The sequence below is a fragment of the Schistocerca nitens genome, chromosome 4, assembly GCF_023898315.1.
Source record: "Schistocerca nitens isolate TAMUIC-IGC-003100 chromosome 4, iqSchNite1.1, whole genome shotgun sequence".
Lineage (NCBI taxonomy): Eukaryota > Metazoa > Arthropoda > Insecta > Orthoptera > Acrididae > Schistocerca > Schistocerca nitens.
The window spans coordinates 352,699,589-352,724,977 of NC_064617.1; the positions used below are offsets into that span (position 1 = coordinate 352,699,589).

The 25,389-nt window shown below is 44.3% G+C and overlaps 1 protein-coding gene across 1 annotated transcript in view; it reads right to left on the minus strand.

Annotated features, from left to right (window-relative positions):
- LOC126251961 (breast cancer anti-estrogen resistance protein 1) overlaps window positions 1-19,740 on the minus strand; it is a 487,115-nt gene extending 467,375 nt beyond the window's left edge. The window contains exon 1 of the mRNA XM_049952724.1: window positions 19,556-19,740. Coding sequence (XP_049808681.1) covers window positions 19,556-19,594 — 39 coding nt within the window. The 5' untranslated portion in view covers window positions 19,595-19,740. The remainder of the gene's footprint in view (window positions 1-19,555) is intronic.
- Between the last annotated feature and the right edge of the window lie 5,649 nt (window positions 19,741-25,389).

Genomic DNA, 25,389 nt, shown 5'->3' on the forward strand with positions numbered 1-25,389 from the left:
CGAAGACACCAGTGATGACACTCGCACTGGCAGACCATTGTCAGCAAAAACTGATGCAAACATTGAAAAAATCGGTAAACTTGTTCGACACTTTCCTTGTCAACTCCTGTTAACTCAGACACTGCTCTGATTGTTAAACGGCGATCTTGTCGAACAAGTTTACCGATTTTTTCAATGTTTGCATCAGTTTTTGCTGACAATGGTCTGCCAGTGCGAGTGTCATCACTGGTGTCTTCGTGGCCATCTTTAAATCGTTTAAACCACTCAAACAATTGTGTTCGCGATAAACAATCATCGCCATACACTTGTTGTAACATTACAAACGTTTCACTTGCAGATTTTCCTAGTTTGAAACAAAATTTGATGTTAACACGCTGTTCTTTCTGTACACTCAACATTTTCCGACGTACAGACAAAACGTCAACTACTTAAAACAGACGCCACGGGCAGACTGAGTGCAGGAGGCAGATGAAACTCGAGCAGTAGGCGGAGCGAGAGTCACGTGACAGGCCACGCGACTTTCAGCCTTATTGCATTCGTTTTATTGTTTCACCAGTACTAGTCCGGTTTTTTTCTAGCCACACCTCGTATAGTTCGTCAAGAGTAGTGACGCGTATTGTGACGAGACAGTTGATCGGCCACCATGGACCAGACGTTTTCAATTGGTGAGAGACCTGGAGAATGTGCTGGGCAGGGCAGCAGTCGAATATTTTCTGTATCCAGAAAGGCCCGTAAAGGACCTGCAACATGTGGTCGTGCATCATCCTGCTGAAATGTAGGGTTTCGCAGAGATCGAATGAAGGGTAGAGCCACCGGTCGTAACACATCTGAAATGTAACGTCCCCTGTTCAAAGTGTCGTCTGGGCGAACAAAAGGTGACCGACACGTGTAACCAATGGCACCCCATACCATCACGCAGGGTGATACGCCAGTATGGCGATGACGAATACACGCTTCCAATGTGCGTTCACCGCGATGTCGTCAAACATGGGTGCGACCATCATGATGCTGTAAACAGAACCTGAACTCATCCGAAAAAAATGACGTTTTGCCATTCGTGCAACCAGGTTCGTCATTGAGTACACCATCGCAGGCGCTCCTGTCTGTGATGCAGCATCAAGGGTAACCACAGCTACGGTCTCCGAGCTGATAGTCCATGCTGCTGCAAACGTCGTCCAACTGTTCGTGCAGATGGTTGTTGTCTTGCAAACGTCCCCATCTGTTGACTCAGGGATTGAGACGTGGCTGCACGATCCGTTACAGCCATGCGGATAAGATGCCTGTCATCTCGACTGCTAGTGATACGAGGCCGTTGGGATCCAGCACAGCGTTCCGTATTACCCTCCTGAACCCACCGATTCCATATTATGCCAACAGTCATTGGATCTCGACCAACGCGAGCAGCAATGTCACGATACGATAAACCGCAATCGCGATAGGCTACAATCCGACCTTTATCAAAGTCGAAAACGTGATGGTACTCATTTCTCCTCCTTACACGAGGCATCACAACAACGTTTCACCAGGCAACGCCGGTCTACTGCTGTCACATGAATTGGGAGCCATGTTCAAGTATTCGAATATACACTAAAGAAATTGTAAGCGCGCTTACACACACACACACACACACACACAATGATGATGATGATGGTGTGTGTGTGTGTGTGTGTGTGTGTATTCAGCTTTTTATACGTAACTTCTGTGTGGCTATTCGGACTTAAATTTTCAGAAGTGCTTTATTACTTGTCTAGCAGAGTTAGTGATATTTGTAAATGGGACTAAACGGTAATGTAAATGGCTGAAGAGGATGAAACAAGTGGTGAGCGCCTGTGTTCCCGGAGGGGGGAAGGACGAGGGGGCGGGGGGGAGGATCCCCCGGAATCGCCTCCGAGGCCACTTCTTTAACGGCAGTGACGGGCGCTTTCCTCGCTGCCTCTCGGGTCCAAAGCTCACCGAAGCAACAACGGCTCTCGCTGTGTTTTAAAAGCATCGGACGAGGCCTCCCTGATCTGTACACCTAATTACTACCGTTCGTTTAGAGAAAGGACTTAAAACGCCATGCCACACCACTGGAAACTGGACTCGATAAAAAAAGAAAATAAAGAGAAAAACGAGAGCAACACGCTCAAGCGAGGCTGCTACTCTTTGTGGAAACTCGCTACAGACGCGCTGTCTTGTATCTCACCATGGCTGACGCTCTATAATTAACCCTCTTTTTCCTCTGGAGCACGAAATAAATGCATGACATTGCTGCAGGCGACAGCGTGTACTGGAAAACACGAAGAAAACAAGATGAACTCATGGGCGTATACAAATATGTAGCTTGCGTGAAATATTTTCTCTGCGTTATACGTCGGGAACAGCGACAAAAATTTGCGTGTGTGGAAGCACACGATTCGCTTGTGGGAAAAAAAAAAGAAAAAAACGCTGGAGCCTGTGCACACATACTGGTTACACATTTATATAGACGGTACTCAAAGTATAAACACTGCTTATCTGCACTACAACCAGTCATGGTTATTTGTTTTATTTATTTAATGCTACGAGTTTCGGCAGGCACAGATATTGCTAAGGTTTTCCATTTAGGGTACAAGACGTCACAATGTTGTCGATGGTTTCTTTTACCTGTTGATCACTCTCTTTGGAGTGCTTTTCATCATTGCAACTTGTACCACGAGTGTGTCAGTCAATTATATTTGCCTTAGACAAAGTGTTGAGTTTGAAACACAGCTATAGTTGTGGCTACAGCTTTTCCAGATAATAAATTACCTGCCTAAACACATTTCAGTAGTTTACGAGAATAGCATTTCAAGCACCAACGGGGAAAATCATTATTCTGGGTTGTGAGAAACAGTCTGAAACGTTTGTAAGGATGTTGCAGGGTAGGTTCTGCTGAGAAATAATTGTTAAGAAAAGAATTCAGTAAGTTGCGCCGTTTCTGAGTTAATTAAAATGTCGCCAGACACGGTGTCGGCTAACGTGTTCTTCGTTTGGTTTCCTACAATCGAACAAGAGAGCGATACAAAAATTGGACATGGGACAGTAGTAAGGATCGAACCCGGGCCAGGGAAAATGGCAAAATACCATGTGCTTGATTGTCCGTTTGACGTGTATTTACTTGACTTCTGAAAAAGAGTGTCAACTCATGATTTGCATACATTATAGAATAAAACTTCTTTTCACTTATTTTTACGTCCTTCATCTATAATGGTGCTTTGATGCAAAGAACTTAGTAATGTCACGCTTTTGTTCTTTTTGGCCCCATAACGTCCGATTGTCAATTTGTCTTTCAAACCTAAATGATGACAAAACTTCTCTGTATGTGGGAGGCTTCATTTCTTGTGGAGTTTCAGTTTTGTTTTGTTTCACTATCTTTTACTGGACCAGGAGCAATCGTGATGACATTGTGAACGTGTATACTGTTCATTGGTAGCCGTGATTTGCTTTATTGAGTTCCATCATCACCGATAAAGAATTCAACAGTTCTGTTGTCTATATCATCTAATTCTTCACTGCTTGCTTCACTTGGGACGCAAGAACAAGAGGGTTCATTATCCTGGGGATCATCGGGATGTAAATCTCTGCTTCCTGATTAGAGGGAGTTTCATCCTCAAGCCATACAATAATAGTTGGTTCAAAATTTCGTTCAATTGTGGTCACCTTACATGACGTTCTTTTGTCTTTTACAGGAAGTATGGTTCCAAGTTGTAAGTTAGTGAAAATGAGTCTCACATAATTATTCTGTTTGAGAAACTGAACTTATGCTGATCTGACAGCGTCGTTGCATTGAGAAACCTTCAAAAGCATACTCGGTTGTAGCTTTTACAGTACTTCTGAACTCTCAACAAAGAGTATAGGTGTGCAGAACTGATAATTATTATTAACAACTTGCTACCTTAACCCACTATTTAGATCAACGATAAATAAACTACTAGAAAAACAGATTGTCTGCTAAGGGATCTGTCATACATTACACGCGTATGAGTAAAAAAGTTATAAAATAAAATAATTAATTCGACTTGCAGCAAAATAATGTTTTTACGAAAAACGTGAGTTGTATTTCCAAGGATTACGTTTGACAGCAACTAAAATGAACTAATTTGGGACAGTTTATTGAGAAAATGAATTCCGGATCTAAAGGACTCCTGTTAATGCATCCAAGAGCTAAATCCAGTCTTTCAGGCCATTTAAATGAGAGAACAGCCACAACACTATTTTTCTAGATCACGTGCCGTTAGACGCTAGAGTCCCCCCCCCCCCCCCCCCCCCACACACACACACACAACGGGACAAAATTTTGGAATCAAACGTCACCATCAGAGCTTACATGTTTGTTCAAAATGACTCTGAGCAAATGGTTCAAATGGATCTGAGCACTATGGGACTTAACAGTTGAGGTCATCAGTCCCTTAGAACTTAGAACTACTTAAACCAGCCGGCCGGAGTGGCCGATCGGTTCTAGGCGCTTCAGTCTGGAACCGCGCGACCGCTACGGTCGCAGGTTCGAATCCTGCCTCGGGCATGGATGTGTGTGATGTCCTTAGGTTAGTTAGGTTTAAGTAGTTCTAAGTTCTAGGGGACTGATGACCTCAGATGTTAAGTCCCATAGTGCTCAGAGCCATTTGAACCATTTTTGAACTTAAACCTAACTAACCTAAGGACATCACACACATCCATGCCTGAGGCAGGATTCGAACCTGCGACCGAAGCGGTCGCGCGGCTCCAGACTGTAGCGCCTAGAACCGCTCGGCCACTCCGGCCGGCTTACATGTTTATGTCAAGGCTGCTCCGTGTAAACCAGTGTACACAGCTTGCAGCAACGCGTAGAAGCCCTGACACGACAGAAATCCGGTGTCGACACAGGGCAAGGCACGTCACGCCGCGCCATTAGAGCAGCGCCCAGATGCTGTACCCCGGGTCCCGCTGTTTTGTAATACGGCGTCTGTGTCAAGGATAAGGCAGTTGCGGCTCATAAACAGCGCGAACGGCGCAGCCCTACAGAAATATTCCGCCATGGATTTTAGTGTTCGTTTCAACAGTACTATACGAGTGAGATGCACAGGCGAGGGAAGCACGTAACGGATCTGGAATGTTTTGGAACGTTTATTTAATATCCTAAACACACTAAATAAAGCTGTAGGAAGCGTTTTCTGAACGATATTCCGCTAGGAAATTAGTCACAAAATTTTAATATTAGTTTACAGGGTTCAACCAAACCTTCTCGGTTTACAAGCCGCATCATTTCGAATAAAGTACTCGAGCTTTTCCGCCATCTTCATCAGGAGTTAAAACCACTGACTGCCGGGGATGGAACGGTGTTCTGCTTATACAGATGCAATGGCAGCGTCTGGAACCTTCCCGCGAGGTTCGGAGCGACGCATGCGTGAAATGCAACATGGGCAGCTCCTAGGAGCTCCGTCCCGCTGGTGGACCCAGTGACAGATGGCGCGAACGGCCGGAACCTTTGGAACTTCCGCTCCCGCGTCCCGAGAAGCGTAAAGCCCACGTCTTTGCTTTCAATCAATGTCTAAAGCCCGCCCCCCATGCCTTACTAAGCGCTTACCCCTGGTCTCTGTTAAAACTGTTGCTGATTATTCCAATTTCGGCAGATTCTTTTGTGAATCCCAAAATGATGGTGTTTGAGCCAAAACTCTCGTCTTTGCAAATTGTATTTTATGTCCGTTTTCTGCGCAACGTCCAGTGACGGACGACTTCCCAAGTCCCATTGTTTAATACTCCGAGAATACTCTACACAGCCCTCAGCAACAGTGCGAATATTTTGATCTATGTAAATGCTACCATACTCACGGGGATGAACATACACGCCAGGAACTCGAAGACCTAAGTTGTCTTTAACGAGACGTAACATATCTCTTATCTTGTAGGTGGGCCGGAACGCTGATATCAATCCATATATCCCTTCATCACGCGTCCTGTATTGCTAATAGCTGCTCCAAAATATTGAAGAAATGCAGATGGCTTGGCCTCTTCCGCCAATTCACGAGGCGTCTTTCGTCGGTGGCATTGCAATTTCTTCCTTCCTGTAACCATTTTCTCTGAACATGCTATTCAGATGCTGAAATTTAAGGTCTACATGGTTGTCATCAGAAATAATAGTGATCCTTTGTGCTTACGGGTTCACAACCGCTTTCTTTGATGTCATTCAGCCGAGCGGATGGACGGAGTTGCTAGGAGCAACCCATCTTGCCTACCGCGCACGCGTCAATCCGACCCTCTCTGGGGAAGGTTCCAGAAGCTGCCATTGCATCTGTTTAAGTAGAACAACGTGCCGGCCCCGGCATTCAGTGATTTTAACTCCTGATGATGATGGCGGCGACAGTTGTCGAAAGCTCGAGTATTTTACTCGAAGTGAAGCGGCTTGTGAACAGAGATTTTATTGAAGCATGCTACCGCCAAAGACTCCGAGGACATAATTTACAGTGTGTTTCACAGTTCCTGTTACAGGCTTCGGGGTTGTAGAAGGTATTTAGTAGATTAAGTTTTGATGAGGAACCCATGATCGGAAATCTACCGTTTGGATGTAAAATAATCTTCAAGATCGGATTGCTTTCAAATCGTTGCCGGTAAACGTTTCGGGGTACAATGTCGTGGTCTACGAAACTCCTCTGTTCCTAAAGTTTCGTACAGAACTGCGTTCGATATCCTCAGAGGCGTTGCTCCTCCGTTAAGTCATGAGTCGGTAAGACTCAACGGACGAGCAACGCCTCTGAAGATGTCCAGCGCAGTTCTGGACGAAACATTAGGAACAGAAGAGTATCGTGGACAACGACCTTATACTCACTGAGCTCATATACTCGTATAAGACTCTTCATATGCACTGTGTTGTGATTGGTCTTTTAGGGCTCTAAACGGTGAGGTCATCAGCGTCCAGACTTCATATAGACCTGTAAGAAAAAATCGAAAACATTAAATCTGGCGACCGTGATGGTCAAGTAGTTGGTCCTCCTCAACCTACCCACTTTTCGTTGTAGGCGCCTACGTTCGAATAAGATGTCCGTGAACGCCACGAGGAAACTACGCGGGTGCGCCATCGTACTGGAACAACATTGTCTCACGAAGTGACATTGGCTAATCATCCAGTATCTCCAGCACAGCTTCTTACATGAATCCGTCTCTAACGATCTCGTTGTCGACGAAACGTCACAGCGTAATCTTCCTTTTTTATTCTTGCACGTGTGTCAAGCATCAGGGACCCGTCAGGCGGTACAGAAGAACATACTGCCCTGTAAGATGACCGCCAATGATACCAGCCTGTACTCTGACTCTGAACCGCTGCTGAAATCCAAGTGAATATGCGGTACGAAAAATTCCGTCATGCTAAATGTGACTGTTTCGACAGTTCAAAACAGACTCCCTGATGAAAGCTTCATCCGTAAAATTAACGCGACGTGAAAATTTTGGACAAGTCGACACAATATTATAGAAACCGTGTACAGAAATTGACATGTAGCGGAAAATCTGCCGGTGTCAATGCACGCACGTTCTGTCGGTGGTAAGGGTGGAGTTTCTGGTGATGCAGAACTCGACAGACGGTCGCGTGGGGCACGCCCATGGCATGGCCAATGTTTCGAGTGCTCGTCGTCGGCTCCTCTTCTAAGTGACGTGACGTGACGTGACGATGGACGCCCTCTTCAAAGTCGAGAGTGTGGCGCGTCCATGGAACATCACAGTCAACGCCCGTAGTTGTGAACGTACGAGTTTCTCGCAGCCGTGTTTGTAGTCAGACGAAAATGATATGTGGCGGACTACGGCGATCCGAAAAATGTTTTCGGTTCATCTGTGGTGCAGCTCTACCATTTTATTCTTCGAACGTGATTCCGTCGTCCCGTACTGTCTCAGTCGTCCTAAGGGCCTTTGTAGTCTGGTCCTGCAACCCCACAAACCAACCAACCAATCGTCCTGTTACTGCTCAGCGAAGGACTGACAAGTGGTAAGAACGCTGAAACAGTGATTGTAAACAAGGGAACGTTACACCAAGGGACTGACAACGGCGCCCTCTCCTTAGTTTGTGTACGTACCGTGAAGCAATAGAGTTGAAAGTGGTCCGATTTTAAAAGTTACTTTACATCATTTTACACCATTTCCGGAGATGTGTTCCTTATCAGAACCCTCCAACCTCTAGAAACCTGTAGTATGAATTGTGAAACACACACCGTGCAAGTCCACATTTATGTACTGATAAACCTCATTGGGAAGGTTGTTCAGAAACGCTTCACATGAGAGGCGTTCAGTAAGTAATGCAACACATTTTTTTCTCGACCAGTCTCGATCTAAAAAATGCGGATTTTGTTGTGAGACAACGTGGAACATTCCCGCTTCAGCACCTATAGTTTCATGAAGCTCGAATAGGTGGCGGCACGATACGTAGCCTTTAAAATGGCGTCTGTAACGGAGATGGGTTCCAACCAGATTTTTTTTTTTCAGGGAAACCGAAGCATCGCAGATATTCACAGGCCCTTGCAGAATGTCTGCGGGGACCTGGCAGTGAAAAAAAGCACTATGAATCGTTGGGTGAGGCGTCTGTCATTATCACAACAAGGTCGCGCAAACCTGCCCGATCTCTCCGATCTACCGGCCGGCCGTACACAGCTGTGACTCCAGCAATGTTGGAATGTGTGGACGCTGCCATTCGAGGCGACAGACGTGTACTGTGTACCCTCATGAAGGACTTCAGCGTTTTCGTTGCCACAGAAGTGAAAACGAATGATGAAAGTAACGGACTCACTTCAGCAGCAAGTCACACAAGCACTTGCGACACTGGGAATAACCATCGCATTTCTTTCTTCAACGGACTCCAGCACACTCACAACGTCGTGTGTGCCCCTCGTAATAAACTACTGCCTGAGGAGGTGAACTAGTTAAGATACTGGTTTTCTATGGGAAGGAACAGGGCTAAAATCCCTGTCCAGCCATTAAGGTTCAGGTAATACGTCGTTCCCTTAGTTCCAACGAGGCGAATGTTGGTTAGGTTCCTTTAATAAGGCCAGTGAGGGGTGTGATGAGATCCGACGCCACGTTCAGTCATATTCTAGATGTGTTCGATCTGGTTCAGTTGGAGGCCAGCACATCAACTGGAACTCCCCACTATGATCATCGAAGCACTCCATCACGGTCTTGACCTTGTGACATGGCGCATTATCTTACTGAAAAATGCTAATGCCATCAGGAAACATGATTGTCATGAAGGGTTGTACGTGGTCTGCAAGCACTATGCGATACTCTTTGGCCATCATGGTGCTTTGCATTCGCTTCACTGTACCCATGAATGCCCACGTGAATGTTCCCCAGAGCATAATGGAGCCGCCGCCAACTTGTCTCTTTCCCGTAGTACCGGTGTCAAGGAGCTATTCCCCTGGAAGATGGCGTATTCGCGTCCTCCCATCGCCATGATGAAGAAGGTATCGGGATTCATCAGATCATGCAACACTCTGTCATTGCGCCAACGTCCAGTGCAGAAGGTCACGTGCCCATTTCAGTCGTAGCTGCCGATGTCGTGGTGCTAACATTGGCACATGCACGGGTCATCGGCTGTGGAGACCCACCGTTAGGAGTGTTCACTGCACCATGTCTTCAGACACATTTGTACTCTGGCCAGCATTAAAGTCTGATGTTAGTTCTCGCACAGCTCGCCGTCTGTCCTATTTTACCAGTCTGCCCAGCCCTTGACGTCCGACATCTGTAATGAGGGGTGGCCGCCCAAAACCAACGACGTCTGCGCGTGTTTCCACCTTGGTTTCGCCCTACATCACTCCTCGAACACCCGACAAATCGTGCTGTTTCCGGAATGCTCATGCCGAGCCTCCGGGCCATCACGATCTGCCCTCGGCCAAACTCAGATAGATGATGCGCCTTTCCCATTCTACAAACGGACAGCACGCTGACTGATACTACATGTACCCTGCCTGTGTCTGACTAGCAGTCATTCATCGCCAGGTGACGCTGCTATCGCCTCGATGGGTTTATATCGACAGAAGGTAAATGGTCGTAATGTTCTCGCTGGTCACTGTACACTCATAGTCTGCAAACTGTTCCTCTACTGTACGTAAGACATAATGCAGAAGAATGTGTTCATACCATTCCGCATTTAGCATTTTTGTAAACACGATAATAGACCACACACTAACAACGAAAAACACCCCTTTGCCGTAACACTGCCTTCTCCGTACTTTACTGTTGTCGTTACACATGAAGACAGGCAACATATTCCAGGCATTCGCCAAACCCAAACCCTTTCATCAGATTTCCATAGTGTATAGTGTGGCTCATCACTCCAAACAAATCATTCGTTTCCAGTCACCCACTGTCCAGGGGCTTCGCTCTTTACAACACCTCAGTCGTCGCTCAGCACTGAGTACAGAAATTTGTGCCTTATAAAGAGGTGCTTCACCACTGAACCCTATTCTACTAAATTCTCTACACTTCTTTACAACCGGACTGTTGCCAGCCCTTTGAAGCCCACAAGTGATTACCTCCGGTGATTTGGCTGGTTCAGATAGCTCTGAGCACTATGGGACTTAACATCTGTGGTCACCAGTACCCTAGAACTTAGAACTACTTAAACCTAACTAACCTAAGGACATCACACACATCCATATCCGAGGCAGGATTCGAACCTGCGACCTAAGCGGTCGCGCGGCTCCAGACTGTAGCGCCTAGAACTGCTCGGCCACCCCGGCCGGCTCCGGTGATTTTCCGCGATTTTTTATAACCATCATTCGTAATGCTCGAATCGTCAGTGTGTGCGATCTGTGAGCCGTGGCGACTGGCGCTAGGGTGTTCTACTTGCATCGCTGATATCGATATTCGGCTTTGCTATCTTTGACTGCTCCCCCCGGCGGTTTTCCGGGTGAACGTGTGACGAGAGAGTCTCCGGTCGGCGTTCAACGAGCCAAATTGTGTTGAAAACAAGCCGGCGCCCCTAACCGTGGTGCATGGGCCTCGCCGTGCTCGCCGCCCTTGTCTTTTGGCGCGCCGGATGTGCGGTGCCGATCATTGGGCGCCTTGACGTACAAAATTGTGGTGGGTTCGTCGTCTTACGCTGAATAGCTTCCCAGCTCGTAATTTGCAAGCTCCAAGTTACGTATGACTTTTATTCTGTGTTTAACTAAGATGATTGTTGAAACTTATTATGGCATGTGTAGCTGTCGGAGAAGGTTCTGAACTTGGTTCCACAGTGACTATTTTAAAGAAGTTGATGTTCCTCATTTCGTTTCTCATCATCTGTGGAGTGTGTGTTTTAAGTGGTTTTCATGCAAATTTTAACTTGTTTTGGGACGTATTGACTGCTTTGGGACTGGTTGCGGATGTGTACGCGCCCGGTAGCCGTAGAGTTAATGGTTTAATCATTTGTCACGGCAGGATTTGGTATGTTTATTTAATGTTGAAAGTGCCTTAAGGCAACTGGAAGTGGTCTCTAAGTTTTCCTGCTAATTTACTGGGAGACGGGTAATGTTAGAGTATTGTTTCATAAGCATTTGGGGGCATGCTTATTACATATTCCAGTGTGGCTGTGGTTTGACCTTGTTTTCATTGAAATCTATTTGTGCTGCAGGCCATTTGTTAAGTCTGCTCGTTTCCTGGCTTCGGTGCGGTTATGGATTGTTGTCAGGACCGCTCATTGTGAGGCCGGTCGGACTATATATACCGCCTGCGAGTGAGCCCGTGCGCAAGCCGTGAGGAGTGAACGCTCGTATTGTCTGCCGGCCGTAGCGTTATTGCTTCCAAACACTGCTGGGGACCTTAACACTGTTCTCTAAAGTTAAGTGCAATTTGGGAATCATTCTGAGTCATTATGTCCGTTAGTTAAATGAGGCCACTTTGTTAATATTAGCGTTTCTGTAAGTCATTTTACTGGTTATTACTAGCCATTCTTATTTAACACTTATGTTAATCATTTGTGTATCTTTAATGAATGTGCAGCTTGTTATTTTTCGTGTGTGCCAGTTTTACGACCTTGGTTGGAACACTTTGCATTTTTTAGTATAAGCATGTTTCATTGTGGACCGTTTTGTGGGCAGTTCAGTTTTATTAAGCTTTAAGATCTTTGTTTTTTAAATGAAGTTGTGATATTATGTGGCTGTGTAACTCTGGGTTGGACGTGTATAGTGTTACTAGTCTTTTGAGATATGGTTAAACAAGAACGATTGTTTATGGCTGATTATTTCACCGTGCCTACTATCTATGATTTTGGTTGCGGACGCAAAAATGATTCTTATTCGTGTTTATGTAATTCAATTAAAGAGAAGATTTGTATATTGCATCAGTAAGAGGGCAAATGTCCGAATTGATGTTTATAATAAAGTCTGCTTTGACTCAAATTAAAATTGTAAAACAATCACAAGCTTTAAACTTCCTGGCAGATTAAAACTGTGTGCCGGACCGAGACTCGAACTCGGGAGCTTTGCCTTTCGCTGGCAAGTGCTCTACCAACTGAGCTTCCCAAGCACGACTCACGCCCAGTCCTCACAGCTTCACTTCTGCCAGTACCTCGTCTCCTCTCATTCTGGAATCACAAGCTTGTCCATCACTAGTGATCCTGGGCTTCCTATTTCCTTTAAATAACTGTGGTGAGATTGTAATTTTTAATTTTCTAAATAACTGTGTAGTACCACGGTTCAATCTGCCTGGTCTTGATTTAGCTCGGGCTATTCCTTGCTACTACTTCACAGTCACATCACCAACAGTCGATGTGGGCATCTTTGGAAGTGTCCCTGATGGTTTTGTTACTCACGCCACAACGAATGACTGGTCTGCGTTCGAAGTCACCTACCATCTCCTGACCTACCCACTCTGCTGTTAATGCTTCTCCACTGACAACGCAATACTCCCCGCCTTTCGCACTGGCAGGTACGCCTCTCGTGACGTCTAGTGGTCAACTCCGCATTACATAGGGGTGTCCTGGCACTTTTGATCAGATAGGGTGTTTTTCACATCTGCGCTATATACATGCAGATTGCTAGGCTAACTTCAAGGAATACTACTTGCTTCAGCGGAAACACAATTATTGTCATCGTCCTCTAACAAAACAGTGAATGTAAAACACAGAAGGGAATCACGAAGATGACAAAATGCCGGACACGCGAAGGTACTGCTTCGGCGTGTTCGGCTCCTGACAAGGATCAGAGATTACTCGGCATATTGGACGGCCTGTCGTTTGCTGCCGAGGCGGCGGTCGATGCTGCTCAGAGGTCACGAGATCGGTTTGTTCCGGAGTTGTGAATACCGCAGGGAAGAAAAAAAGTCCATCTGCTCAGAAAGCGCATGGAAAAAGTATTACTGGAAAGCTATCTGGCAAAAGAACGCGCTGTGAGCAGACACGGCAACCTACATAACAGCACCGTGGAGAAAGGAACCGCGATGAAACGAGTTTCGCTTTCCTCGGCGGGAACTAGCATTTGCATCTCGGCCTCTTTTGTTCGCTGTAGCTCCGCTACTTGCGATTTTATTCGTCTTAAAGTTCATCATACCGTCAGCGGCTACACCACAGTAATCGTACACTAATTGACTGTGAGTGCTGAAATAATGGAGAAGGTACGGAGTACTACGAATGAGAATTCCTTGTGATCTATCTAATGCTAATGACTCGGAAAACTGCAATATTCTCTCCTAGAGAACGGAATTTCAGTCTATTGAATGTGCAGTTTGGCCTAATTACTAATTCAATTCGTATTTTACCAACAGAAAGCTGTGTGCACGGCAGTCAGCTCCAACTGTTATAGATCACAAATAATCTTCCGACTGAGTACAACTCACCACATGCGTCCCGCAGAGCTCAATATTAGATCCACAACTACTCTAATTGGTCAATAAAAATAACCCTGAGCTTGACGAAGTGATAAAAAGTTCTCTCTGCTGTAATGTCGTAAAGAACAGCGCCAAAAATGCACCAACAGGAACAATGACGATATTTCCAGTAAAATTACTGAATGAACTATTTTTAAACAGACAGAAAATTAACTTAGCAAACAATAACTTTCATACATTAGAGCACCGGTGAAAAGTAATACAGGCATGTACGAAACAGTTTTAAAACCTTCTGAATGTTTGCATTGATGATAACTTGAAAACGATGTGCAACATAGATCCTACGGCGCGTTTAAATCTGTTACATTCGATGCGCCTGTTAAAGCTGATTTCGGCGATAAAATATCACAAAGTTGGTTTACTTTGGTCACTTCCATTCATTAATCGTCTGTGATAGACCCATTTACACAAATTATTCATTGCACAAAACGTGCAACAAAGATGACATATGGTATATGTCCTACGTCCTCCTGCAGACAACTGTTTACCAACAGTTTTTCGCTAGCAATATGTCACAATATAAAAGCGTCAGTAGTGCTCGTAGATGTAACACTAGAAATACGAATGACCTCAATTGTCGAGGCTTATTTAATGAGTTGATACGTTGCACATCTTAGTGGAGTAGCAGTACGAACATGACACATGGATATGTAAATAACTAATTCGCAGTTGTCTTATTGAAGGACATTTGTTGCTGAAACGTGAGAACTTTCTCAACCACATTTTGTACGGATGTAATCTTAAAAGATCCAAAAACTTCTTTTTTCTCACACAGTTGTGTCTTTTTTGAGCCGACAACAAACCTAAACTCAATAAATGTCGTTGGTAGCACAAAGTCTGACAGAATTCTGGGGGTACAGCGCGTTTCTGTCGTCAGACTCTGACCACAAAGTTGATACAAATGACGTACTCAGTCCCTGATCGGCAGGCTTGACAAAGATTTTCTGAATGTACTGGATCTTAAAATTTTCATATCATGGGTTAACGCCAAAGATACTATTGATGAGGATCCACTCGTCGAGGAGAAAGAACCGTCTCTGAGAGCCTCTTGCAGTTTTCTTTCTAAGAAGAATAGGCTATTTTCCAGTTACTGTTCCATTCTCCGCATTTCGTTCGTCTCATAACATTTCCTCCATATGCTACTTTCCAGCTGCACTGGAAGAGTTTCTGCAAAAACGTGGAACAAAAATGACTTACTATCTCGAAGGGGAAAAAAGGCATGAATTAGATATCCAAAGAACATCTAGGGGTGGGGGTGGAGATGGGGGTGGGAACACTAGCATATGTGGAGCAATTTCAACCAAACTTTTGTCAGTCGCAGAATTTTATTTCTGGAACTTAACTTTCTCGTCTGACAGTACGGTGTGTAGGTGCCAAATAACACCGCGGCTTCCACTCCACGCGAAACCGTTGACCTCCCTAAGAAACGGCTGGATAATGTTGGAGGAGAACGCACGGCCACATTGCCTCCAATAATCTATGCCCACGCCCAACTCTGAAACTCCTCGAGCAATCTCAACCAAAACTGGTTCACACATGAACTGCTATTTGTAAAATAATACTGTAGGAGTAACACGATAAAGTGAGCGTAACTCAGGAACGCCTTGAGAAATTTCTGCAAAAACATGGAACAAAGATGACTTAATATTTGGAAGGAAAAAGAAACTGCATGAATTAGACATCTAAAGGATACGTAGGGGTGGGGGCGGGGGTGGGGATAGGAACACTGATATTTGTGGAGCAATTTCAACTAAACTTTTGTGCTTCTACGACTTCATAAAGGGGAAAATATTGTGGGTATAAGACTCCCCGAACACTAGAAGAGCGAGAAGGGGATTGTAAGTAAACATGTGTACAGCTGTATATCACAAGATTTCAACAAAACTTGATACGTATTGTATATGATTTACTATCGAGAAAAAAAAATATTGTGGGGGCAAAAGCATACATAGTACACTAGGAGCGAGTACGGTGATCGGAAGGGTGTAACCTTTAGAAATAACAGAAAACGATCGATATCAGAGTTACATTCATAGTTTCCAAGATCAATACGCTGACTAATAACAGTTCTAACGATGATTAAATCCACTTTTGTCGAATTCCTGGGAACGAATCTGTAGTACCTTTTGGAAATGCATACGAAGTGGAGTCATCACAAAACATTGTAGAAGTAGCTGAACCGTGCCTAGACGACGCCAGGTAACCAGCTAATAACGTATGTCACAACCAGAACTGTGGCTGTGCTTGAGATTGTAAGAGTACAGATATCGATCCTTTACTTGAAGGATCGAATCTACCCTTACGCTCCCTCGCTACAGTGCAGCAGTATCGCTGACAGGGATGCCCCATCGTTCTAGAACGCCCCGGAGATCTTTTGGCGCAAAGGCGTGAGCCAGTCGAACCCGAGCAAGCCTGCAGGGTGGGTTCAGGGAGCTCGCGCTCCGCGAAAAGTGCGTAAAAAATTAGTTTTGTGGAAGGATTATACTGACAGTTGCATGAGAGTTAAAGAGCAAGTAGAACGGGTATGTGTGTGAGCACTGTGAGATTTTGAAGCTCAGGTCAGAATTACATATCAAAGGAATTGTTGCTACCCAATGAAAGGGCGATCGTACAGTAATGAACCGTGAATGGTCAACTGATACAGGCTCGTGATAAATGAGTGACGACAATTGAAGAGTGAGTGCAATCAGAACCAGTAGGGACGTGGTACATGAATTTAAAGTGGAATAAAATAACGTATTTCATGCAAACAAGTTCACATATTACAACCTCTTCGTTACTAATAAAAATATTTTCGAAGAGACAGGATCATAGAACAGTGTGGGAGAATAGATAGGACGTGCGGCCTAGGATCACGGTTAGAGCTTCACCCATATACCTTGGGACTCAGTTCACCATTTAAATCTGGCTACTTATTAATGTCCGATGCCTAATTTTTCTAACCAGCTAGACAACAGGAAGTGTTAGACAAATATAAAACCGATGAAGTAGGGGCCGCTTACAGGGTGGTACGCGCAGGTCTTTGTCATAATATGTATTCTAAGCCCTGTTGTAATTTTACGAGTGAATTCTAGCACAATTCTTTGACGAATGCCATTCTCCGTTACTAGAGTAACGTGGCATGGTCGGTGTCTGCAGAAGCATGCAGTGCAAATAGGCCAGTTTCAATGGAGAAACACAAAGAGAGTCGAGCTCGCCGTGGTCTGAAAACATTGCACGCGAAGCGTTGTTGCACGCCCAAGTCACCTACGCTCTGTCAGCAGAAGCAGCAGCCATGAAAAGAACTGGTGAAAGTGGGTCGGAAGGGAATAACTCGTAACCGAACGGCCGGCGTTGACAAGAGCAATGATTAGTGGGATCTTTTCACAGCGATATTATTAAGCGGCGACACGCGAAGTCACGCGTCGGCGCTGAACGAAAATGCTGTGTACGACGCTGTAGTTAGAAATAGGGGAATGGCTGTGGGGATCGGGAAAAGTCACAGCGAATTAATTCAGTGATAAGCTGGGTTAACAATGTCTATCAAACGTATACAAAGAAAAGTCGTGCGAATGGTTTCACGGTAATCTTAATTCCTGCGATAGTGCAAAGGAAATACGGAAACATCAAACAGGCAAGCACACTCGAGGAAAAAAGTTTCATGTATCAACATAAACCTACTTGGAACATCACAGCTGTGGAAGCTTCGGATGTTCTGCGTCTATTACCATTCACTCTTGCAGAGAGCGAATAATTTCTTCCCACGCTCCACCAATGAATGGAAGGATCTTAACACATAAACAACAAATATCAATGTCACACACTTTACCGTATGAGGCAGAGTATTTTGCACGTGTAGCAATACAGTACTCGATATCTTCCACCAGGAATTAAAAATATACAATAAATTGCTTAAGCAGATTAAAGAGCACTAAAATTTATTTCGAAAGCCAGTTTGTAACTAAATTGTTAAGTAATATGTTATATACAGTGACGGAAAAGTTAGAAGAACAAGGTAGGGAGTTTAGAAAAATATGTAATAACGATCTTTTTTTCTTGAAAATCTTACACAAAAGTTCTACATTATACAGATTATCCACATTTTGAGGTCACTATGAAGGGACACGGAATCAGTTTTTCCGGCAAACAAATGGAAAGTCACGCAACCAAACTGGAAATAAAAGATCACTGTCGTGGTCTTTGTATCAGCTGACATGTGCTTTGTGTGCAGTGACTGGTGTTGAGAAACAAATGAACTGTGTAGCAGTCGCACATCATGATATAACACCTTCGCAAGAACATAAACACGAATCGGCAATACACACTGAACGAAGTTAACAGGCTCGCGTTATATTCGGTAGGATGGTGATTCTGATCTCCCTCAGGCTATCCTGATTTAAGGTATCCCATGGACTCACTAGTCTGTCATCTCATGTTACGTACACTACTGCTAATGCTCTTTTCCTTGTGCTGCCTTTGCACTTTGATTTCTGAAAAGAGAAATAATTCCTAAATGCCTCCTCATGTATACTGTGTGACTAGGACAGACATTCTTCACCTGCTGTATGAGTTTTTATGCGACCTATTCAGCTTAATCCGTGAGTTTTTATGCGACCTAGGCAGTTTAACTATAGATCTACGGATATTCTCTAAATAACTTCAAGCAAACGCCGTGGTGGTTCCCACTGTAAGGTCACCATTCTTGCCAAAGTAGACCTGTAAGAGCCGGCCGCGGTGGCCGAACGGTTCTAGGCGCTCAGTCCGGAACCGCTCTACTGCTACAGTCGCAGGTTCAAATCCTGCCTCGGGTATGGACGTGTGTGATGTCCTTAGCTTAGTTAGTAGTTAGTAAGTAGTTCTAAGTTCTAGGGGACTGATGACCTCAGATGTTAAGTCCCATAGTGCTCAGAGCCATTTGAACTACTATATCTGTAAGTGTGTAAATACCTGCGTACGTTAAGTATGTCTTATATTGTTAGTTCGTAATGGCACATTTTGCCCAATATCCTAGTAAAATTGACAACAGTAGTAGTAGTAGCAGCGGTGAATGCTACAAACATCCAGTAGGTCCACTTTTGTAAAAAGAATTAAACCGAAAATTGGATCACAGAAATAGAAAAGGATTTTACGATAAACAGCATTCTAGAACCACTTCGCGATCAGGCCCACAGGGCAAAGCGACGACCAGTGGCCGCCGTTGTCACCTCCCTTGCAGCGTCATTTGGATGCAGGCTCCCGGCCGTTGTCAACTTTCCAGACCTTGGAGGCGCTGCTTCTCATTCGCGTAGCTCCTCAGTTGGTATCACGACGCTGAGCGCACCCTGATTCAGTCCTCCCACCGAGGAAAACGCCCTGGCGGTACCGGGATCAGAACCCGGATCCTAAACATGGCAGTCAGACCCGCTGAGTGCACCTATGGAGGCAGACACCTGTATACGAAAAGTATTGTATTTGTTCTTAAAGTGTAAAGCCATGACGTGTCTGGCATCCTTGTAAAAGTAATACAAGAATGAACGAAGCTGCTGCTGCTACTACTATTGATAATAAGTCATGTCGTATGAGTTCCTTCTCCTTTGGGAGAATGTCCGCTAGCTAGGATGCGCGGATAGCGCATGCGACCCATCTCCTTGACTTCCGGGAGTCGGTCTTTGGCTGCGCGACACTGCACATTGTCGGCACGGGGAGCGCGCGGCGCATGGCGATAATCGATAGCGCAGCTGCGGCGTCGATCCGCGGGCCTCCGGCTGCGTACCTGCGTGGCGAGCACCGCCGCCTCGGGCTGCGGCATCATGTCTGGCTGTAGCGCAGCAGCCGCTGTCGGGTCAGTGCAGCTGGGCCGCCCTGCTCGGTTCAGCACGCCACCATCCCACTCACGCACACCCGCTTCGCGGACAACCGTGCGGAGTGGCAGACACTGTACAACCACGCCGCGCGCCGACGCCGCACACACTGACAGCAGGGCTCGGCGCGCCGCCGCCGACAGCGCCGCCCCGGCCGCGTCGATACTCGCCGAGCGGGAAACATCCGCCGCGCGCGTACAGTCCGGCGGGAAACATCGGTCGCGCCCCGACCGTTTTTATACGGGTTACGCTACTTTAGATCAATTTGAACCGTATAAATGTCCTTCCTGCAGGACGCCGCTTAAGGATCGTATAGCTCCTTCCGCACCAGCTCTCAGGTTCTTTCGCGGGTTAAATGTAGACAGAAAGGAATGTTTGAGATAACAAAAGGCGTCAAGAAAGAATATAATTCTGTCCCACGGGAAGAATAACACAGAAGATAATGCTGTAAGGAACACAGGCGATAACACCAGTAGAGTGACCATTACGGATGCCTCAGATAGGAAGCCATTTCGTCGTTTGTTTAGTCCATTCGATGACGCGGCTATTAGCGAGCGTACATAATCGGAAAAGGACGAGTGTAGAAGAAGAGCGACGAGAGATGATGGAACAGAGAGCGAAAATAGAGAATTCTTATTTGCAACTTGTAGCCATTACTTTGTAACAGCATAAATAGCGATCATTATGACAACAACTCGAAGACAATTGTGGATTGCCGAAGTTATGGTAGCTGTTACCAGAACCGAACGCTTTTTGGAGTTTGCTAACTGTCAGGCGCACAGGTGACAGAAAAATACAACAATGTCCTCTTGGAAGAAAGGATGTCTACATGTACAGGGGCTCTCATTAATATTCGGTCACTTACTATATCTAGTAATATGACGTATTTTATTTTCACATACATATTTAAATGAAAAAATATATTCTCTTTAATAATGTAAACTATATCAGATAATTCCTTAAGCGCGGTAATACGGGAATAATTTCTTAAATAATATTTCACAGATTTATCCGATTTGATCCACTGGAAATGAAAGCCAGATACTGTGAAAACAATGGGTTTGTTTATAAAGAACTTTTCTGCTCCTAGTTTCGATTCTTTTACTTGTATTTTCCACGGCGTGTTCGAGAAATGATTGCCGTTTTCTAGTACGCTTTTCTCTATGTACTAGCGATTCTTTCCGTAATTTTTACGATATGAGATTCTGCAGTGTTCTGTTGACTACAGCAATAACCAAAAACCCCTCAGTTTTTAGTTGATCATCGTTTTTTGTATGTAGTTAGTGGCAAAATTTGCGAGAATTGTATATACAGTTTTCTTATCGTCTATTTGTGCAGGCTCACACATATTTATCATCACACACAATTTTCTGCCCACAGTGTAGATCGAGAATAACTAACTTACATAAACAAACAGTTATAAGGATCGGATTTCAACACCGGTTACACAGAACACATAATGCCTACACAAACATCAGCAGTACCCAAACACGAACAGAGACAGGTCACACACTGGGAATAGCAGCGCAAAATGTCAAAGTACTCCACCGACTAAAGAAAGTGCATAAAACGGATTTGTTAGAAGAAGCCGGCCGGGGTGGCCGAGCGGTTCTAAGTGCTACAGTCTGGAACTGCGCGACCGCAACGGTCGCAAGTTCGAATCCTGTCTCGGGCATGGATGTGTGTGATGTCCTTGGTTAGTTAGGTTTAAGTAGTTCTAAGTTCTATGGGACTGATGACCTCAGAAGTTTCCATTTGAACCATTTTATGTTAGAAGAACTGGAGATATATTCACATTACAGAAAATATGAAGATAAAATAGTAAATGAAAGACTTTATGGTAAATCCTTGAATTTCTTCAGAAACTTTGATAGTACACTTAAATAAAAATAGTAAAACTTAGAAATAACCACCACTGTAAACAAACCAAAGCAAATTATGATCCAGATTCTGAGGAATACCCTCTGTACAAAAGTATATCCTACTCTGTCGAAGACTTATAACATTAACTCTGTTGACTACGTCTGAAAACATCTTTGTGACTGTTTGTTTATGTAAGTTAGTTATCCTCCATGGATGCAGTGCACGGAAAATTGTGTGTGGTATTTTACATGTGTGTCTCTCTGTACAATTGCACCATAAAAAAACTGCAAGTACAAGTTGTTCCAAATGTCGCCACTAACTGTATATACAGATAGATAATTAAGAAAAAATGTAAATTTTTTATATATTGCAGAAAGTTCACAGAACAGTGAACAACCTCACACAGAAAACCTTACGAAACAGTGACAAAGTACATAAAGAGAAATGCACTTGAAAATAGGATTCATTTCCCGAAACGCGTCGTGTAAAATATAAAATATAAATAAAGGAAAATCGTGACTGGTAGCGAAAAAAGTTATTTATAAACAAACCCACTGACAGATTAACATTGCAGTATGTTTAATATTGTGTCGTAGCACAGCTGATCTTGAGTACAGGACAGCACTGGAACTCGGTACTTCGTAGGATATCCTTAATGATTTCAAACGCTCTTGTGTATTACCGATTTTCGCTGTGTACTCAGCCCCAATTAGTACCCACTTTTTCTTCAATTTATTTTCAGAATTTATTTCGAGTTGATTGTAGTTCTTCTGACCTTACAATCGAGTTCGTCCCATTCCGCCTCTATGGCGTTAACGTCTTGCGGCTGAGCGGATGTAGGAATGACTGGGGCAGTCGTAAAGGAGTCATTTTTTTACAGGATGTGGTTTCCTTGGAAAAATATGAGTGTAGACCTCATACCCAACGCTTATGTGCTACTGTGCGGGATACTAAGGTATCTATTTATATAACTACATCTCCATAAATGCTCCGCAAGCCACTATAGGTGCTCGGCAGAGGGTGCCTTGTACCACTACTATACACCTTTTCTTTCCTGTTGCACTCTCAAATGGAGCGAGGGGAAAAGCGACTGTCTGCATGAGTCCGTAAGAGCCCAAATTTCTCTTATCATGTTTTCGTGGACCTTACGCTTATACCTTGGTGTTGCTGGCAGTAGAATCGGTCCTAGGACAGTCGCAAATATTGATTCTCTAAATTTTCTCGCAGTGTTTTGCGAACGTCATCTTCCCTTCAGGGATACCCATTTGAGTTCACGAAGCACCTCTGCAGTACTGATGCGTTGATCGAACCTAGCGATGACAAATCTTGCAGCACGACTCTGATGGGGATCCCAGACAACCAAGCAATATTCAGGAACGGTGACCAGTGATCTACATGCGGTCTCTCTTGTAGATGAGCTACAGTTTCCTAGAATTATCTCAATAAAACGAAGTCGACCATTTGCTTTCCCTACTACTGACTTGACGTTTTCGTTCAAATTCATTTCGCTTTGCAGCATTACTTCATGCACATATACAGGGTAATCCATCTGAAGTTTCGGATGAGATTATCTCAAAAACTATACATCAGGTGAAAATAGTGGGTAAGACGAGTTCGTAAGCTCAAAGGGAGACATCAAATAATATTACACGTGACCTCCAGCCCCCGCCCACTTGGGTGGGGCGGGATGCAACTTTTAAATATTAAATGAAAACCCCCATTTTTATTGCAGAAGCGGATTCTCTATAAAAAGTTTTGTCTGAAACATTTTTTAAACCATTGACAGATGGCGCTGAAATCGAGAATAAAGTAAAATTGGGGGAGAACTCCGATTTATTTAGAATTATCCGAGAAAGACGCATCAAATCGATAAAAAATGTGTACCAATTCTTTCGTTACGCCAAATTAAGCTATTTTTGTACAAAATGTACTGTACCCTACTTTTAGCGTTACCAAGGAACAACGACATGGACGTAGCAGAATGATATTGCCATGGGGTGCTTCATTAGTGTGAGTCCCCTTGCCTCTCACATGTAGGGGTGCTTCGTTAGTGTGAGTCCCCTTGCCACTCACAATTTGGGGTGCTTAATTAATGAAATTAGCCACGAAGAAATTTTGTTCAAAACTATCCCCATTTACTTCAATGCATAAAGTCAATCGTCTGCGCGAGTTCTCCACAGTTTTGAGCAGCACATCCCGTGGTATGGCTGCACACGCTCTTAGAATGCCTTGCTCCTTATCGTTTCGGGTTGTGGGCTGTCTTTCATAAATAATATTTTTGAATAACTCCACAAGAAAAAAATCAGGGGATGTTAGGACTGGTGAACGTGGAGGCCACTGAATTGGTCCGCCGCGGCCTACCCACTGACCAGGGTACCGTAAATTTAAAACGTTCCGCGCATTTTTAGCATAATGGGGAGCTGCTCCGTCCTATTGGAACCACATTCGTTGCCTAGTTTCTAAATCAATATCTTCCATTAGCTCCAACAAATCATAGCAGAGAAGCTGTAAATAACATTCCCCAGTAACATTTCGGTCAAAAAACCACGGTCCTATCAAGTAACCGTTTAAAACTCCACACCAGACCATTAACGACCATTTGTGTTGACTGTCAACGGGTCTGTGCCAGTGTGGATTGACAGGAGACCAATAATGACAATCATGACGATGTAATTCGATATTGTTTTTGAATGTGGCTTCATTGGTGAACATAACGTATCTAAAAAAATCATTGTCACTTCTTATTATTTCCAAGGTCCACTGGCAGAAATGCATGCGTATTTGCATATCTTTCTGCGCTAATGACTGCGTCAGTGTGATATGATACGCATGATATTTATGTGCTTTCAAAATCCTCAAAACAGTTGATTTCGGTATTCCAGTTTGTCTCTGAATCGTACGACTAATTTCGGGATCCAGTTGAACACAGGCGAGAACGGTAAGGGTACGAGCGTTATTTTCATTTCATTTGCGATGACGAGGTGGACAGTGTGTGTATCCATTTCTAGCTCGCTGAGTGCCAATTTCGAATAATGTTTTCGCTTGAATGTCGTCTGTTTGGGAAACGATCCGCATACAATTGCGCAGCTGCAGCGTAATTGTTATAGCATTCACCTAAAATTAACATCATATCAACATTCTCTGTAGGAGGATAGTGAGCCATGTATCGCTAAAGAATAATTTACTTTCGTCAGTTGATGTTTACGGTTCACAATCTGAAAGTGAAGTGACATCTGATCGCATTGCACCGATCTTTGTACTGAGCCATAGTTCACAGTTTGGCCACGGTAGCGCCACAGTCGGGTGAGTAACGCAATTGTGAAGAGTTCCCTAAAGAGATTTTAATACCATTCCGCCTCCCTCCATCAAAAACTGTGGCAGGTAAGATACATTTTGTAAAAAAAAGGTTAATTTGGTGTAATGAAAGAATTGGTGCACATTTTGTATCGATTTGATGCGTCCTTCTCGGATCATTCTAAATAAATCGGAGTTCTTCCCCAATTTTAATGTTTCTCGATTTCAGCGCCATCTGTCAGCGGTTAAATAAATGTTTCAGACAATACTTGATTACTTTTTTATGGAGAATCCGAATCTGCAATAAAAATGGAGGTTTCCACTTAAGATTTAAATTTTGCCCCCAGCCCCATCCAAGCAAGGTGGGAGGGCTGGAGGTCACGTGTAGTGTCATTTGATGTCCACCTTTGAGCTTACGAACTTGTCTTACCCACTATTTTTACCCGATGTGTAGTTTGTAAGATAAACTCATTCGAAACTTCAGATGGACCATATTGTATAGCTACATCCTAGATATTTAATCGACGTGACTGCGGCGAGCAGCACACTACTAATACGGCATTCGGAAATTATAGGATTGTTTTTCGTG